General features: G+C 38.9%; 1 protein-coding gene and 1 long non-coding RNA gene across 33 annotated transcripts in view; one reads left to right on the forward strand and one right to left on the reverse strand.

Moving 5' to 3' along the window:
• KIF16B (kinesin family member 16B) overlaps nucleotides 1-19,831 on the forward strand; it is a 315,045-nt gene that overhangs the window by 131,690 nt on the left and 163,524 nt on the right. The window contains exon 2 of one of the 28 annotated variants that reach the window (XM_072799998.1): nucleotides 6,212-6,278. The exons of 26 other annotated variants lie outside the window; for them this stretch is intronic. In XM_072799998.1, the coding sequence (XP_072656099.1) occupies nucleotides 6,273-6,278 (6 nt within the window). In that variant the 5' untranslated portion in view covers nucleotides 6,212-6,272. Of the gene's footprint in view, nucleotides 1-6,197; nucleotides 6,279-19,831 lie in introns of those variants that run through there. One more of the 28 variants, XM_072799999.1, reaches the window with a different exon arrangement.
• Nucleotides 167-17,543, reverse strand: LOC140618046 (uncharacterized). Of its 5 annotated transcripts, none has more exons than XR_012018200.1 (4): nucleotides 17,407-17,543; nucleotides 17,187-17,255; nucleotides 16,898-17,092; nucleotides 167-1,044 (listed from the first exon to the last, which is right to left on the reverse strand). It is a non-coding gene; the product is annotated as an uncharacterized lncRNA (long non-coding RNA). The 5 variants fall into 5 exon arrangements; XR_012018203.1 differs by having other exon boundaries at nucleotides 17,187-17,304; nucleotides 17,407-17,522; XR_012018204.1 differs by having other exon boundaries at nucleotides 17,416-17,520.

The following is a 19,831-nucleotide window of genomic DNA, read 5'->3' on the forward strand; positions in this document are numbered from 1 at the left end:
CCAAAATTGATATAATAGGAGGATTTAAATAGTATGGTCTTTAGTAATTAGACCTGTTTGGCAGTTAGTATCCATGGACTTTTTAGATAATCAAAGTCTGGTAGCTTTATTATACACACAGACACACACAAAATTTTTAAAAGAATTTATTCATGAGAGACAGAGAGAGAGAGAGAGAGAGAGAGAGAATGGCAGAGACACAGGCAGAGGGAGAAGCAGGCCCCATGCAGGGAGCCTGATGTGGGACTCAATCCCTGGGACTCCAGGACCATGCCCTGGGCCAAAGGCAGGCGCTAAACTGCTGAGCCACCCAGGGATCCTCTAAATTTTTTTTAAATTAAGGGTATAATCTATTTTAAGGAATTGTTTTAATTTTGTGGATTTCTGTTACTTAACATTTCTATATTTTAATTGGCCTAATAAAGCCTAAATTGATGACATTATCATGGCATATGAGGACGCAGACGTAAAATGTTCCCGTAGGGAAGTGTTAATGGAATCAAGATGGTGCAGGAGAGCTTGCCACCCGGTTCACTTGCAGCCCCAAGGTATGCAGTGACATTTTAAGAATGTCTACTGAAGCCAGACAGTTGGTTCATTAGATTAATTAAAGTGCAAACTAACCCCAATCTGGTGTTTTGATAACGGCCACAGGGCTCTTGAAGTTGGAATCGGCCAGCATTTGACAGTGTTCTCATTAAAGCCACAGTGGAATTGCCTCTATGGTTTCTCCTAAACTTTTGAATTTACCTTATAACAAAGAAGTGGACTTTGAGCATCCCTGATTGTTTTTTCAGTGTTAACTGCTGTACAAGAGTAAATCTACTTTTTTATCAAAGGTGACAGCCTCCTTTTCTCTGTGTCATCTCTCCTGCTCGTTGTGACATCAAGGCAGCAACAACAGGGTTCCTCCATTCTCCCTAGGCTGTTCTGGCACAATCTGGTGGGAAGACAAGGTTGTCTACACCATCAGTGGTCATATGCAGATTTTTTTTTGTTGTTGTTTTTTAAATTTTAATTTTAATCCATTCTGCACTGAAACATCTGTAAAATAAATTAAAATTGAATTATTAGAATAATAAAATGGAGAACAGGATACACAAAAATACAAGTCCCAATATATTTAAGTTTTTAAATTCCAGTTAGTTCACATACAGTGTAATATTAGTTTCAGGTGTACAGGTATAACGATTCAGCACTTCCATACATCCGCCAGTGCTTATCTCAGCAAGTGCACTCTTTAGTCTCCATTGCCTACTCAGCCTGTCTCCCACCCACCTCCCTTCTTGTTATCAGTTTGCTCTACAGTTGAGTCTAGTTTTTGGTTTGCCTGTCTTTCTCTCTCTTTCTCTTTTCTTTTGCTTGTTTGTTTCTTAAATTCCACATATGAGTGAAATCGTATGGTATTTGTCTTTCTCTGACTTATTTTGTTTAGCATGACATTCTCTAGCTCCATCGATGTCATTGTGCAAATGGCAAAATTTCATTCTTTTTTATGGCTGAGTAATATTCCATGTGTGTGTATGTGTATGTATGTATGTGTGTGTGTATGTGTGTGTATATTATATATATAATAATATATATCACATCTACCTTATCTATTCATCAGTCAGTGAACAGTGGGCTGTTTCCATAATTTAGCTACTGTACATAGGTGCATGTATCCCTTTGAATTAGTATTTTTGTGTCCTTTGGGTAAATACCTAGTAGTGCAATTGCTGGGTCAGAGGCTGATTCTGTTTTTACCTTTTGAGGACCCTCTTTACTGTTCTTCAGAGTGGCTACACCAGTTTGCATTCCCACTGACAGTACAAGAGTGTTCCTGTTTTTCTACATTCTCAACACCTGTTGTTTCTTGTGTTGTTGATTTTAGCCATTCTGACAGGTGTGACGGGGTATCTCATTATAGCTTTGATGTGCATCTCCTTGATAATAAGTGATGTTGAGCATCTTGTCATGTGCCTATTGGCCATCTGTATATCTTCTTTGGAAAAATATCTATTCATGTCTTCTGCTTATTCTTTAATTGGATTAGTCATTTTGGGGGGGATTCAGTTTTATACATTTTTTATGTATTTTGGATACCAGTTCTTTATCAGCTATGTCATTTGCAAATATCTTCTCCCATTGCATAGGTTGTCTTCTAGTTTTATTGTTTCCTTTGCTGTGCAGAAGCTTTGTATTTTGATGTAGTCCCAATAGTTTTTGTTTGTTTGTTTTAACTTTTGTTTCCCTTGCCTCAAGAGACATCTCTAGGAAGAATTTGCTACAGCTGATGTCAAAGAAGTTACTGCCTGCATTCTCTTCTAGGATTTTTATGGTTTCAAGTCTCGCATTTAGGTCTTTAATCCATTTTGAATTTACTTTTGTATATGGTGTAGAAAGTGATCCAATATAATTCTTTTTTGTATTTGCAGATAACATGATACTATATGTAGAAAACCTGAAAGACTCCACCAAAAATTGCTAGAACTGATAAAAATCTAGTAAAGCCACAGGATATAAAACCAACATGCAGAAATCTTTTGGATTTCTGTATACTGTGCAGCAGAAAGAGAAAGTTAGGAATCAATCCTGTTTACGATTATAGCAAAAAACAGTAAGATCTCTAGGAATAAGCCTAACCAAAGAGGTGAAAGACCTCTTTCTGAAAATTATTATAAAACACTGATGAAAGAAATTAAAGACAACATAAAGAAATGGAAAAACATTCCATGCTCATGGATTAGAAGAACAAATATTGTTAAATTGTCTATCCTGCCCAAACCAATCTGCCTATTTAATGCAATCCCTATCAAAATACCAATAGTATCTTCCACAGAGCTAGAACAAACAGTCCTAAAATTGGTATGGGACCACAAAAGACTCCGATTAGCCAAAGCAATCTTGAAAAAGCAAAGCAAAGCTGGAGGCATCACAGTTCTGGGCATCGTGCTTTATTACAGAGCTGTAGTCATCAAAACAGTGTGGTACTGGCACAAAAATAGACACACAGATCAATGGAACAGAATAGAAAACCCAGAAGTGAACACACAATTATATGGCCAATTAATCCTCAACAAAGGAGGAAAGAATATCCAATGGGAAAAAGACTGTCTCTTCAACAAATGGTGCTGGGAAAACTAGACAGCAACATGCAAGTCCCAATATTTTGTTATTAGATTCAGTGCTCATAAAATTACTCTGTCCAATTGCTTTTCACATTTCTGAATACTTGGATTTAGTTTCTGTACTTACTGTGGAATGGTAGCAAGGAGTTTGCAGACCCATCTGTACTCTGACTCACTCCGCTCTGGACTTGCATGTTACCATGTAAACACCCTGTGATTCTGTGAGAAAGGACCTGATACACGTTCCCCCTTGAAAGCGCTGACATGGGAAGAATGTGACAGGACACTGAAGTCCACATTTTCAGGAAAGGGCTGTCAAAACTGCTTCCTGGTTGTGACATTTGAGCACACTTGAAATTCTAAGCCATTTTTGACTTCAGTTTGTTATTCATGTTGCCCACTTAAAAGTATATATATATATATTTTTTTTTTTTAAGATTTTACTTATTTATTCATGAGAGACAGAGGTGGGGGGAGGCAGAGACACGGGCAGAGGGAGAAGCAGGCTCCTTGTAGGGAGCCCGATGCAGAACTCGATCCTGGGACCCCAGGATCACGCCCCGGGCTGAGGGCAGGTGCTAAACCGCTGAGCCACCCAGGGATCCCAAAAAATATATTTAAATTAGTTCCTGTAAAGTCCCTGGTTGAAATGACTTCAGGTTAAGGGTAGGGGGAAAATACACACACACAAATGAATACATATGTATATGTGTGTATTATGTGTGTGTGTGTATATATATATACACACACACACTGCATGGTACACCATATAACATATATATATGTACACACATACACATGTAGAATAAGAATAAATTAATAAATATATGTATTATTCATTTTTATCCCCCCAATTTCTCATAAATATACATGTAATAATACCACATATGATTGGTCCCTGGGAACAGGAGATTTTTGGCCACAGTTTAGTTTAGAACTTAGCTCATTTAGAGCCCAAGGCCCCAGGAAGGTTTTTGTATTGTTTATGATGTGTGATGAGAAGCAATTATGGATATCTATGCATTCCTTTAGCCAGCACTAAGAGGTTCATTGTACATGCAGTGTTACTCATCTCAGCACTGCTGGCAATAGCCAGTGATTGAAAGATTCTGAGAGCCACTTAAATGCCCATGACTAGAGGACAGGTTAAATAAATTAGAGTGTATTCACACAATGGAATTGTTCATAACTGTATAAAACCTGGAGAAGCTCTTTATATACTGATATGGAATGAGCTCCAGAAATATTAAGTGGAGAGAGAGAGAAGAGGGAGGGAGAAGGGGTGGGGAGAGAGAGAGAGAAACAGGGCTCAGAATGCTATCGACTCTGCACTGTTGGTAGTGTACACAAAAGGAAAGAGAGGTAAAACGATAATGTGTTCACTTGTGCCTGTGTCTCTGCAAGCTTCACAGGAGCATCTGGGGTAAGGGCCCTAGTTGTCTGGGGCATGAGTAGGATAGAGTGTTTTCATGGCATACTCCTTTGTACAGTTTGAATTTTATTCCATGTTGATGTATCACTGATTCAAAAAAAGAAAAGTAGTTGAAATGACATAATCTGTTGATAATTTTAAGAACAGCTCTGAGGACATCAATATTAAGACTGTGGTGGGCTTGTGTCTCAGGCTGGATAAGGCTGTGTCCAAGATGATTGCTCCATTTCAGAGGAGAACTATTTTTCTAAAAGACATTTAGCCCTGTTAGGAAATAATTGTGTGTTGTAATGATGAAGATATAAATATGTAACATTTATTGAATTCTTGCTTGGTCCTTGGCACTGTTATAATGGGCACCAGATGCTTTGTGCATACCATCTTATTTAAACTCACATGCATTTTGATATCAGTACTCTTGTTTCTACATTCAGAAACAGCAAGGTTAAGAACTCAGCTAAGGCCCAGGTTACGTATGAGAGAGAGCTCAAGAGGTGGAGTGGCAGAGTCCTGCCTCTCCTGACCAGGCCGATGTAGAGTGTCAGTAGAGACTGTAAAAAGCCCTGATATCCAGCAGTTCTCAAGTTCAGTAACTAAATTCTGGCAGAGTACCCAAGTACTGTGCAAAACAGAACCTGGCACAGAGTGTTTTGAGTCTTGTCTGTAGTAAACGTTCCATATTAAGAAGAAGATTCAGTCTTCTATGTTCTTGTTCTTGCTCAAAATAAGTAAACAACAACAAAAATATGAGAATTAGGACAAAATAGTTGGTTTCCAAAAGGAGAATGTTTAGACTGAATGGATAACCTTTAATCCTACTGATACTACTTGTCACATCTTATAAGAACCCATAGTATTCATCAGACAGCGATGAAGTGCCTATCATGTGTGTCAGAAACCACAGGTAAGGAAAGGGTATGCATAATCCCAAATTCAGTTAAGTATCATGGAAATGACTATAACTGGGTAAATATTTGTTTTTTTCGCGGGCACATTAGAAGTATGTTAATTATAAAGCAAAGCCTTGCCAGGTTCCAGTAGGAGGAATCCACAAAGTTAGAGAAACCATCCTTTCTCTGATTGATGAACACTATGGATCGTTGCTAAAGCTTCTGTTCTGCATAATCTTCTATTCATACATAATTTTCTGCATAAAATGGATGACAAGAATATAACACCTTTTCTTTTCCTATCCTCTCTGCCAGACTAACCTCCCTCATTAGTTCAGTGTTGAAGTAAGAGATGGGAGTGGGAGAATCAAACCCTTTTATCCACTGATAATACTGCCCCCTTAACATGTTTCCAAGATTTGCTAAGTTAAGGAAGGAGGAAGGGAGAGGAAGGAGGATTGGGAATATTTTTAGGATTGGCAAAGTAAGAGTTTTAATTTGTTCCCGCAACTGAATATTCCTTCAGATATTTTGCTTAACTGCAATGGGATAGATATATACACATTTTTTTGTTGTTATTGATAGAAGATAAACTTTATAGCTAAAATTTAGTTAATTTTCCTAATGGGAAAAAGAAAAACTTAGCTAATATTCTGTGAAACAAGATTTTACATGTCTCAGAAGAAAAAAATCAGTTTGTAAAGTTGTAAATACCTTCATGCAGTAAACCTCCCTTTATTCTTTTTTTTTTTTTTTTTTTTTTTTTTTGTGGGAGGCAGAGTGAGTGACTCCAGATTCTTGCTCCCTGCTGTGCACACATTATATGACTCCTCCCCTCACATGCAGGTAAGACCTATGAATATGACAGGATGTCACTCCCATGATTATATTACATTATATAAGATATTCTCTTAGCAGACTAGACAGAGATTCTCCTGCTAGCTTTGAAGAAATTAGCTGTCATATTGTAAGGGCCCTTGACTAGGACCTGAGGAGCTAACCTGTAGGTGCCAGTAGCCAGGTAAAAACAATGGGGACTTCAGTCCTACAGCCATAAGGAACTAAATCCTACCAACTGACATGGGCCTGAAAGAGAGCCCTGAGTCTCAGATGAGACCACAGTCCTGGCTGACACCCTGACTGTAACCCTGAGTAGAGAACAGTTAACCCGTGTCCCAACTCTTGGCCTATGGAAACTGAAAGGAAATAAATCTTTATTATTTGAAACCACTAAGTTTGTTTTAATTTTTTATGTAGCAACAGAAAACGCATAGTCTTAAAATTTACGTGTACTTTAGTTCTTCAACTTTTACAAAATTGCCCAGGGTTGTAGTTTAATATCAGTGAAAGAACTGCCTTCCTGACTTTTCAGAGCCTGCCTTATCCAACACTTACATGGATGAGGCCTCTGCTCTAAGTTTCTGCTTTCTGGATTACAAAGTTTACCCCTTAGAGCAAAGAAATTCAAGATACCCATTTGGGTTGGAACTTTTTTAAGAAAATAGTAACACACTTTCCCCATCATCTTAAACACAGCATAGCAGTAGAACAGCACCTTAATATTTGTCATGGCAGGATTTGTTCTTGGTGTTGATCTGAACCATGAAAGAATTGCTGAGAAGAGAGATGATACCTTGGCAGAGGCTCCAGGCTCTGACATGGCAACTTTGAGGGCTGCTGTCTCTGGCTTGGTGAGGTAGGATCAATAAAACCATAGCCAGTTGAAAGGTGACGTGTATGACTTCGTTGTGGTGTATGACATCCTCAGTGTTCCTCGAACACCCAGGCATCATTGTTAGGAAACTTAGGTACATTTTATGGCCTTGTCCAGGGATGTTTTGAGCACACACTCGGACTGTGTGCTCCTTGTTGCTACATTATCAAGGTAGCCATTATCCTGATTTCTGTCTTCATTGACTGTTGTGTCTGTTTGAACTTTAGACACATGGAATGTCACATCTTTCATCTGGTATTTCTGGCTTCTATCCTCCACAGCAGGTCTGTGATACTCATCTGTGGTTTCTGTGGCTGCTGTTTGTGTGTCCTCATTACTATATATTATTCCATGTGTATGTCAATAAAACTTTGCTTATAGACATTGAAATTTTAATTTCATAGAGTTTTCATATGTCATGAAATACAATTCTTTTGTCTTTTTTCAGCCATCTAAAAATGTAAAAATCATCCTTGGCACACACCTGTGTACAAATCCAGGCAGTAGGCCTGATTTGGCCTTTAGCTGGAGTTGGCTGACCCCTGCCACAGAGCATATACCTTGGGTGGAATGCTGGGTCACATGGTAGACATATTACTCAACTACAGAGGATCCTGCCTGTTTCCCATGGTGATTGTATCCATGTACTTACAACATGCAAATAGTTTTTTTTATGAATGAAGCATGTGGATTTTAGAGTTTGGATTTTGTGATGGCTCAGGAAATAGTTTCCTTACTTTTGAGCCCTCATTGGTTGTGATTTTGAGAAGTTAGATATTGAGATAAGCAGTTGGCACTGCACTTAGTAACAGAAATAATTGGAGTATGTAATTAGAAAGTGTTACATGTGTACCTTTTATTTCATTTACTGTTTTACTATTAATAGACCAGATCAGGAAACACAATTTAATTTTTATTTTGAATTTTGTGTTTCCTTGAACAGTCCTGTAACCTTAGCCATATATGCTTTACTTGTAAAAAGCTTTCAAATGTGATTTCTCTTCAAAAGGATTGCATTTCATATTTTAATAAACTATTGGGGCCATGTGCAGTCAGCATTCAGAATTATATTTGGGCTTTTGAAAGCCCTCTGCTTGCATAATTTGAGTGAATGTGCCCTTTTGATTTACTGGGTAGTTTATCTTGCTAAAGGTATATTAATAATGTTTCAAGGTGTAATGTATCTCTTACAGGAATACTTGTCTAAAATATTGTTGGCCATAAGAGTATTTATACAACTAAGACATACATTTATATTCCTTCTAAATTGACTGGGGGAGGAGGAGCTTGTCAAAGGGACATGACTTGAGTGGCAGGCCTTTTGAAAAGGATTAATTCCTTGGGCTCCTAGAGGATAGTTCATTCTGTCAGCTGTGGCACCCCAGCATCACATCCCTTTGTGCTGCCCTTTCTGTGCGTTTCCCTCAGTTTACTGCACAGCCAGGGTGGAAACTCACCGCTGACTAATGTGCACTCTTGCCGGGCCTTAAAACTCATGGTGTAAGCAGTTGTCTGAGTGTTGTGACTCATTAGACTGATTTGCTTTGAGTGCTTAGAGGTGGTTATAGGTTAATACAAGAAAGGGGGTTATACTCTCTCTTCTCTGCAAAGAACAAGTTTTATTACTAATGAGAAGACAGAATGAGCCCATTTGTTTGGGGGTTTGGTCTTAACTGACTCACCAGCATGTCTGGAGTATGCACCTTCCAGAAGGAATCAATGACAGCCAGAAGTGTGCCCCCTGCCTTTAACTTTCCCTCCGTCTCGTCTCGTCTCGTCTCGTCTCGTCTCGTCTCGTCTCGTCTCGTCTCGTCGTCTCGTCTCGTCTCGTCTCCTTTCTTTCTTCTAAGTCCCCATCCAGTAGTGATAGGATCGAGTAGCTAAGAATCAACTGAAATCTACACTGAGTCCAAGAATTAAGACCCTCCCTCCTCCTCCTCCTCCTCTTTTTCTTTTTTCCCTTTATGCTCTCCCATTTTTTATGTGAAAGAGTGGTAAAAAAGCAGCTTGCAAAAAAGGTGAACTGGAGGATCTTTGCTTTAATATTTTACTTCCTGCTTAATTAAGATCTGGGGATCCAGATACATCCTATGAGTTCTCACATAGAGTTTTAAATTTTATTTTCATAAGTGTGTTCCTGATGCCTATGGAGAGTGGTAGATTTTACTCAAGGCTTTAATAGATTTTTCAGGTGTGATTTTTTGCTGATAAAGGTTGGCTGAAAGTTCCTTTGGCTTCCAGACACCTGCAGATTTTCCTTATCTCTACACTTTCTGTTTTACTGAGATATAATTGACATACAACATTGTATTCATTTTGGTATATGGCATGATGACCTGATACATATTTATATTGCAAAATGATTACCACAGTAAATTTAGTGAACATTCATCACCTCACATAGTTAGAATTTATTTTCCTTATGATGAGAACTTTTAAGGTTTACTTTCTCAACAACCTCAGTTATACGATACAGTATGTTAAGTTTAGTCACCTGGCTATACATTACATCCTCATGACTTATTTATCTTAGAACTAGAAGTTTATATCTTTTGACAACCTTTACTCATTCCACCTCGCTGCCTGCTTCCCCTTTCCTCCTTCATCCTCCAGGCAACCACCACTCCGTCTCTTGTATCTGTGAGTTTGGTTATTTTAGGTTCCACATACAGGTGAGATCATACAGTATTTGTCTTCATCTGTTTGACTTATTTCACTTAGCATAATGCCCTCAAGGTCCATCCGTGCTGTTGCAGATGGCAGGATTTCTTTCTTTTGAATGGGCAACATTCAGTTGTGTGTGTGTGTGTGTGTGTGTGTGTGTGTGTGTGTATAAATATTATACATAATATATATATGTTACATCTACTGATGGACACTTAGGTTGTTTTCCCTGTTTTGGCTGTTAGGCTGTAGTGATCATAGGGGTGCATATATCCTTTCAAGATCCCATTTCCATTTCCTTCAGATAGATGCAAAGAAGTGGAATTGCTGGATCATATAGTAGTTGTATTTTTAATTTTTTGAGGAACCTCTGTATTGTTTCCCATAGTGCCTTCATCAATTTACACTTGCATGAACAGTACACGAGGTTTCCCTTTTCACCACATTCTCACCAACACTCGTTATTTCTTGTCTTTTTGCTGATAGCTATTCTGACAAGTATGAGGTGATCTCCGTTCGTGGTTTTGTTTGGCATTTCCCTGATGACGAGTGATGTTAAATATCTTGTGTCTGTTGGCCATGTATAGGTCTTCTTTGGAGAAATGTTTACTTTGTTCCTCTATCCATTTGTTTATTCAGATTTTTGGTGTAACTGTTATTGTTGATTGGTATCAAATTCTTACATATTTTGGATATTAACCCCTTATAAGGTTTGCATTATTTTCTCCCATTCTGTAGGTTGCCTTTTCATTTTGTTGATGGTTCCTTTTGCTGTGCAGAAGCCTTTTAGTTTGATGTAGTCTTACTTGTTTGTTTTGCTTTTTTTGCTTTTCTTTGGTGTCAAATCCCACTCCCTTTCCAAAATCATTGCCAGGATTTGAGGAACTTACCCCCTATGTTTTCTTCTAGGAATTTTATGGTTTCAGATCTTACATTCAGTCCTTTAATCCATTTTAGGGTTGATTTTTGTGTATGGTGTAAGATAGTGGTCCAGTTTCATACTTTTACATGTGCTTGTCCCAATTTTCCCAGCACCATTTATTAAAGAAACTATATTTTTTTCCTGTTGTATATTCTTGTATGAGTGGATTTATTTCTGGCTTATTTTGTTTCATTTATTTAGGTATCTTTTTTAAAAAAATATTTTATTTATCCATTTATTTTTAGAGAGTGTGTGCATATGTGAACAGGTGAGATAGTGGGGTAAGGGGAGAGAGGGGGAAAGAATCTCAAGCTGACTGTATTGAGTATAGAGCCCAATAGAGGGCTTGATCCCACAACTCTGAGATCATGCATGACCTGAGCTGAAACCAAGAGTTGGATGATCACTGACTGAGCCACCCAAGTACCCCATATGTGTCTGTTTTTTATGCCAATAACTATACTGTTTTGATTACTGTAACTTTGTAATATAGTTTGATATCAAATATGATGCCTCTAGCTTTGTTATTTCTCAAGATTGCTTAGGACTTTTTAGATCTTTTGTGGTTCTATACAAATTTTAGGACTGTTCTACTTCTATGAAAAATAGCATTGGATTTTGATAGGAAGTGCCCTGAATATCACTTTGGGTTGATGGACATTTTAACAATATTATTCCAGTCCATGAGCATGAAATATTTTTCCATTTATTTCTGATATCTTCAGTTTCTTTCATCAGTGTCTTACAGTTTTCAGTGTACAGGTCTTTCATTTTGTTGGTTAAATTTATTCCTAGATATTTTATTATTTTTAATATCATTGTTTTTTTATTTTTTAATTTATTTTTTATTGGTGTTCAATTTACTAACATACAGAATAACCCCCAGTGCCCGTCACCCATTCACTCCCACCCCCCGCCCTTCTCCCCTTCTACCACCCCTAGTTCGTTTCCCAGAGTTAGCAGTCTTTACGTTCTGTCTCCCTTTCTGATATTTCCCACACATTTCTTCTCCCTTCCCTTATATTCCCTTTCACTATTATTTATATTCCCTAAATGAATGAGAACATATAATGTTTGTCCTTCTCCGACTGACTTACTTCACTCAGCATAATACCCTCCAGTTCCATCCACGTTGAAGCAAATGGTGGGTATTTGTCATTTCTAATAGCTGAGTAATATTCCATTGTATACATAAACCACATCTTCTTTATCCATTCATCTTTCGTTGGACACTGAGGCTCCTTCCACAGTTTGGCTATCGTGGCTGCTATAAACATCGGGGTGCAGGTGTCCCGGCGTTTCATTGCATTTGTATCTTTGGGGTAAATCCCCAACAGTGCAATTGCTGGGTCGTAGGGCAGGTCTATTTTTAACTGTTTGAGGAACCTCCACACAGTTTTCCAGAGTGGCTGCACCAGTTCACATTCCCACCAACAGTGTAAGAGGGTTCCCTTTTCTCCTCATCCTCTCCAACATTTGTTGTTTCCTGCCTTGTTAATTTGCCCCATTCTCGCTGGTGTGAGGTGGTATCTCATTTTGGTTTTGATTTGTATTTCCCTGATGGCAAATGATGCAGAGCATTTTCTCATATGCATGTTGGCCATGTCTATGTCTTCTTCTGTGAGATTTCTGTTCATGTCTTTTGCCCATTTCATGATTGGATTGTTTGCTTCTTTGGTGTTGAGTTTAATAAGTTCTTTTATTTTTAATATCATTGTTAAGTAGAATTGTTTTCTTAATTTCTCTTTCTGGTATTTTTAGTTTATATGCATGCAACTCATTTTTGTGTATTGATTTTGTAACCTGCAGTTTTACTGAATTTATTTATTAGTTCTAAGTTTTTTGGTGATGTCTTTAGGGTTGTCTCTATATATTACCATGTCCTCTGCAAATAGAAACAGTTTTACTTCTTCCTCTCTGATTTGGACAACTTTTATTTCTTTTCGTGTCTAATTTCTCTGGTTATAACTTCCACTACTATGTTGAATAAAAGTGGCAAGAGTGGTGTCCTTGTCTTGTTCCTGATCCTAGAAAAGAAACTTAGTTTTTTCACCGTTGAGTATGGTGTTAGCTATAGACAGATTTTCCTTACTGAAGGCTTTTGGAGAAATGGTTTCTGGGCTTTCATTTTGGGATGAAATTTTGTCATTTCGAGTTCCATCTTCAGAACATTATATAAGATACAGTAAAAATGCAATATGATGATAGCCTTGGAGATATACTTAGGGTTAAGTAAAATGTGTTTTAAATAAAATAAATTGAAATACATTAGGTTTTAAAAATTTTACATGTAAATATGTCCCTTTATTTAAAAATTTTTTATAACAAGTGTGTTTTTTACAGAAAATTTGTAATGTAGGGGTGCCTGGATGGCTTAGTTTAAGTGTCCAATTCTTAATTTTGGCTTAGATTATGGTCTCAGGGTCCTGGGATTAAGCCCTGCATTGGGCTCTGTGCTAGGTGTGGAAGCTGCTTAACATTTTCTCTCTCTTCCTCTCTCCCCCTCTAAAAAATTAATAAAAAGAAAACTTGTAGTTTAAAAATGTATAAAGAAAAAAATACACAGAGATAATCTTTGTTTCTGTTTTAGCAGTATTGCATGAGATGTGGGTCAGGTCCAGTCTTGTCTTTTCTCTCTTTCTCATGTTCATTTACTGTATTTATTATATATTGTATTTAAGGGGCAGCCTCGATGGCCCAGCGGTTTGGTGCCGCCTTCAGCCCGGGGTATGATCCTGGAGACCCCTGGATCGAGTCCCACGTCGGGCTCCCTGCATGGAGCCTGGTTCTCCCTCTGCTTGTGTCTCTGCCTGTGTCTCTGCCTCTCTCTCTCTCTCTCTGTGTGTGTGTGTGTGTGTCTGTCTGTCTTGAATAAATAAAATCTTAAAAAAATATTTATATCCTTTTTAGGTATATGACATAACACACACACACACACACACACACACACACACACACACGCTGCTAGGGATGGAATTATTTCCTTCTAAAAGTCCATATATTGAAGCCCTAATCCCCAATGCAACTGTATTTGGAAATAGGGCCTTGAGAGGGTGATTAAGGCTATAAAGTTGGGGGCTTAATCCAGTTGGACTAGTGGCCTTACAATAAGAGGAAGAGAGAGAAATCTGTCCCTCCACCACTGCTTGCATGCTCAAAGGAAAGGCTATGTTAGTACACAGGGAGATGGTGGCCTTCTACAAGCCAAGAGTAAAGCCCTCAGAATAAAACTTGCTTTGCTGGGACCTTGATTGTGGACTTCTCAGTTTCTAAAACTGTGAGAAATAAATTTCTGTTGTTTAAGCCACTCAGTCTTCAGTATTTTGTTATGGCAGCAGCTCACACTGACTAACAGACGCATACAGACACACGCATGAGTCATACACACAGATGCACAATTTAAAACAAATTGAGGTCATTTTCTATGTAATTTAGTGAGCTTTTTCTGATTACTATTAGCATGGATCACACTGTGATAATTTTTTTCTAATATATGCCACATGCTTTTCCATATTAAATCAGCAAAGACTAGGTTTAACTTCTTGTGTTGTGATTTAAAGCGTCATTTTGTTTTAAACATGGCCATTATATAGTGATACCTCTGAGCTTGAGATGTGAGGCATCTTTTTCTTTTTTATTCATTTACTATAGACTTGGAAGACATAACTGAGATTATTTAAATGATCAGTACTCAGAAATGGCCAGTCACAAGTGCAGCTGTAAAACATGGGAAGGTATGAGATTTTCTGTGCAGGCTCTGGAGGACAGTGTGAAGAGCTATGACAGCATGCAGTTTGGAGAACTTCTGACTTTAGCTAAGGTTTCAGCAAAAGATGCAATCTCAAGATTCAGTTGTTCTTTTATTTATTTTTTTTTAATTTCTCTTGAAACCTGGGTGGCACTTGGTAGTTAGCAGCTGCTTCACAGAAGTATTCTGAAGTTCAGCCAGGAAGCTCTGGATTTGCCCTTCCTCTGTGACGTTAGTGGATTTTCCTTCCTGCTTCTGGATCATTCCCCTCTACTAGTCTGCAGGATGACTATGTGGTGGGTCAGGCAGGAATCACCATGTGAGTCTGGCTTTTGCCTTTGTGAAGTGGATCTGATAATACTGACTTCTGTGAAGAAATGATGTCAAATTAATCCTTACAGTAGTCCACCTTATCTGCACTTTCACTTTCACAGTTTCTGTTACCCACCATCAACTGTGATCCAGAAGCAGATGGTCCTTCTTCTGATGTATCATCAGAAGCTCAGTAGTAGCCTCACATTACGTCACAGTATACTTTCATCACTCACCTCACTTCATCTCATCATGTAGGCATTTTACCATCTCACATCATTGTAAGAAGTATAGTACAATAAGATCTTTTGAGAAAGCCCACATTCATATAACTTTGACTACAGTAGGTTGTTAAAATTGTTCTGTTTTATTATTGTTGTTAACTCTTAACCATGCCTATTTCATAAATTAAACTTTATCACAGTTACATGCGTATGGGGAAGAATATAATATACACAGGGTTCAGTACTGTCTGTGGTTTTAGGCATCCACTGGAGATCTTGGAATGTATCTCTGTGGATAAGGGGAGGGACTACTGTGCATTGCCCAGAGGAGGAAAGCAGCCTCTGTTACACAATGTTGATATCAGTTTTTCTGTGGCACTGCATGTTATTTACCTGCATTTACCTGTGCTGAGCTATTAAATGGAACTCAAGAGGAAGGACATGGAATGTATGGCTAAACCCTCAGGCCTGTTGGTGTCCAGTTTTGCCTAGTGGAGTTGAATTTTGCTACAACTCTGAAAGTCTATGCAAATTCCTCATGGGCAAGAATTTTGTTGGATTAAATTTTACTTGGAATAACTGTCCATGTACCAAGACTTTGAAATTTTTTGGTTAAACAGACATGCTAATTGTGAATTTCGGGGGTTTTGTTTGCATTTTTTTATAATAATTTTTTTACCCAGAACAGAAAGTGTCCCCAGAACAGAAATGTCAGTCGTATGGAGGAATATAGAAAATTACGGCACAGTCCTGGATATGAAATACCTGGGAACTAAAAAAAAAATACCCATTTTTGGGCCCTGCCCCTGAGATCTTCATTTAAAGGGACCAATACAGGGCTCAGGCATGGTACTTTTTAAAAACTCCTTGGGTGATCTGCTGGCCTAGCAGGAAAAACGATATACAGATGTTAATGTCACTAGTCTGTATTTGACAGAGATCTGAGTGGGTAGGCTGGTTAACTGTGGTCAGTGCAGGGGAAAGGTCCACTGTGGACTTAAATGTTTCCCAGGGTGAGGGGAGAGATGGGTAAGATTCAAGTAGATGAAGGGACTGCAAGACTCTCCCAAGTAGACCTTATCAGGCAAAGACTGGGAGATGGATATGAGTGTGATATTTTCTGTGGGTAAGAAACAAGAGTAAGCCACCTTTACAAGTCCTGAGTGTCTGGCAAATGTCAGAGTGAAGCATTCTAGGTTATAGCATGCCACTTAAAGTGACCCTTTCTTTTACTTAGCTTTCTAACCTGTGTTCAAGTTTGTATTATAGGAACTGCCCTTGTAAAACCTTCTGGTGAACCCCCCTGAGTATTTTGGGCTTCCATTTAGTTCAAATATACTAAGGTTGTGATCACAAGATCCTGCTCTGCTTAAAAAGTCTAGTTAAATATTAATGTGGGGAAATTTGCTCTTGCATATTTTCACATGTAATTTCCTTAATTGGTATTATGCATTTTGCATAATTTAAATACCAACATCTGGGTGGTTTGCTCAGCCAGCAGAGGACTGTTTCATCAGAAAGATCTACACAGCATCGTCTCTGTACTGCTGCTTGCCAAGAGTTGGCTATTTGGTGTTTAAATAAAAAATGTTTTCTGCAGTGGGAAGTGTAGTGGAAATTGAACTGCCCCAAGAGTTTCTGTTCATTAAAAGCACAATATTAATTCTATTTACCATTAGGAGCTAACTGCCAATAATGCCAGGAAGTTTAGGTTTGTTAGCACCATTGGGTAGGTGGTGGCCAGATTCTTCTCTTCCTATTTCTGCCCTGGTGAGTCTGGGACTGTTCACCATCCGTTCTAAATGTGTTTCTTTTGACCACAGGTACGTTAATATGGATTGTTTCGAAATCCTGTAAAAAGCAAGGCTTTTGCATTCTTACCGTAAGTTTTATGATGTAGTAGATGCCAGTCTTCTATCAACATCATGATGCTAGGTAGATATGTGTTGCATACCTCTTAAATCATTTATGATGATAGTCTTTTAGAATCAGACCTTCACATTTAAGTAAAATTCCCTTATAAGCTTGACTTGTTTTGGCTATGTTATTCTTTTGATGTTCAGGAGCTTCATCTGCCTAGCAAGAAGCATAAAAAAAGGACTGATCAGAGACAGTCTCAGCCCCAGGACCAAAGATCATGATACTGTTAAGTAGTTAGGCTCTCACTGACCTCATCCTGATCTCTCTCTCTCTGGGCCTGACTTGTTCTCTCTTGTTGTCCTAGACCCATTGTAGCTTTCTGGAGGGGCAGATACACAATAAATGTAATTTTGGGAGCCTTGAGTGCTCTGAAAATAGTAAGCCAGGTAGAGTGATAAAATATGTGCCTAGGAGTTGGGAAATGGGGTTGAGGAGGGCATAAGCTTTATCTAAGTGGGGACCCTCTCTACCTTACTCACTGGCGTCTTTGATTTTGAGAGAGCACGCAGGATGTTTGATAAGATCTGAGTGACAAGAATGGAGCAAGCCACAAAGATGTTGGGAGAGAACTTCCCAGGCAGAAGGGACAGCATGTGCAAAGGCCCTGCAGTGGGAATGAGGAGGCCATTGTGGCAGGAGCATTATGAGTCAGGTGGAGAGTAGAGGACGATGTGGTTGGACAGGTGCATAGGGGCCAGATGAAGTGAAATGTGGGGTCATTTTATTCTAAATGCATGGGAAACCATCAGGGTTTTATGCATCACTTCTTGAAGTTTAAAAAGGGGGCTCTGGCTGTCACATGCAGAATAGATTGTAGGGTGGCCAGAGAGGAAACAGAAGAACCAGTTGGGGGAAGTCAGAGACTCCAGGTAGGACATGGTGGTAGTCAGACCAGGTCATTAGCAAATGGAGACAGAAAACTGTGGATGATTCAGACTTTGTTTAGCAGGTAGAGCTGATGGACCTACTGAGGGTTTAGCTAGGGTATTTGAAGCAAAGAGAAGGATCAAGGGTGGCTTCTAGATTGATCCACTTGATTCTTTTTTTTTTTTTCCCCCAAGCTATGGATTGCTAATTCTGCCTTCCCACCTGAACCTCCTCCTTCCTGGGGCTTCATTCTGATTAAGGCTGATTGCCAGTCCTCCCTTGATTCTAGTCTGTGGTCTCTGCCACATGTTTTCAGTTCGGGTGGATTTCCAGTCTTTCATCAGCTTCTATAGACTGTCCTTTCCTGCACAGGTGTGTGTGTGTGTGTGTGTGTTACAAGAAGGATTACATGTTACTAATAGCTTTGTAGGGTCATAGAACATGCTATTGTCCAGAAATATTATTTTTATTCACCTCTTTCTCATATGCTCTCTGGGTACATAGCGAAAATAGAAAGTTACTTCCTGGAAGAATGTGAAAGAGATTCTTCTCCCTTTTCACCAGAGCTTACTCAGCCTGCAGGAACAAAAAGTGAAGGAAGACAGGTGGTAGTTGAGGCAGTTGACAAGTAAGCTTCAGTGATTTCCTGGTAATCTTGGCAACTGTTTCCTTTCTCTGTTAGATGGACAGATTTCTTTCTATGTATGGAAGAATGCACAAGAAAATAGTAGCTTCTGAGTGAATGTCAGCTTGTGGTGTACTTTCAGGATTTCAGAGCTAATTAGTTTGTGTTGCCAATGACTGTTTATCATTTTCACATAATACCAGAAACATGTAAATTACTTGAGAATACTTGCCAGTCAAATTGGTGATTTTTAACAAGTTACCAGTATCCACTTGCTGAGCTGTTTGCAAAGCCTTACTAGTAAATGTCAGCATTTTTTTTTTCCTGGCAATAAACATCTTTAGGATATTTATCAGATTTTTGCAACTCTTGCAAACTCTCCAGTTTCCTTATTTCTCATTAAGAAGACTATGTAGAAGAGCTGAGAAGAATGTGTTGAGGTCAGTCTGTTTAAACGGATTGTCACAAGGTGTGTCTACCTCTACAGTGTCACCCAAACGGTCCCTTCCTTTCCAATCCCACTTCCCTTTTTCCTCTATTCTAGCACATCCTTGTCAGATTCATCTTCTGAAGTATCAGCCAGTTCCTGTTTGCAAAATTCTTCCCAGTTTCTGAATCAAATAATGACCCATTTGCCTGGCTTTCCAGTCCATTTTTCCCATCTTTAGCTGTTAAACTGGATTTCCAAGGGCTCCTTGAATAAATACCCATGTTTTCTGTTTCTGTGTCTTTACTCAAGAAGTCCCCCAAACCTGGAGTACCCCTTATTTTCTTCCTCTTTGTAGTCTGCTGACATACTAATCTTTAAAGAGGCATTTGGAGATGTTTCAGAGATATCAGGAAATCATAAAAAGCAAAGCAAGCATCCCATGCCACAGCAGAAATACCATCATGAACTCACTAATAGGAAACAGAGACAAAGTTGTGAGCTGGCTGCTTAGGAAAAGGGAAGGTTGTGACAGAGTGTGTTCCTAAGCCTGCACGTAAGAGGCTGAATCCTTGAGGGTGCTAAAAACTGTCCCTGAAACCCTCCAGTCTGCAGACAGAAAAATGGATTTTCCTGTTATTATTTGAGGGACCGTAGAAGTGGCTGACAGTGGTACCTGGGAGAATGTGAACAGTAGAGGTGATTTTTTTTGTAAGTAAAGACCTGGTGAAACAATGAGGAGTCTGAGAGCATCTTCCTTGTAGGAGTGAGATCTCTTCTCAAGGAGGAGGAGGGAGCCCAGCGGAGGATATTTCATGACCCTTTTGAGAGAGGGCAGAGCCCTGGCATTCAAACAGAGCCCTTAGGGTTCTTTGATTGAGATGTGGCTCTCTGTCATTACATCTGGCTGGAGGAAAGCGGATAGAATGCAGACTGCTTTAGTCCTTGAACTTGACAGGAACACGGGTATGGCAGG

This window comes from Canis lupus, chromosome 26, assembly GCF_048164855.1.
Source record: "Canis lupus baileyi chromosome 26, mCanLup2.hap1, whole genome shotgun sequence".
NCBI classification, from domain to species: domain Eukaryota; kingdom Metazoa; phylum Chordata; class Mammalia; order Carnivora; family Canidae; genus Canis; species Canis lupus.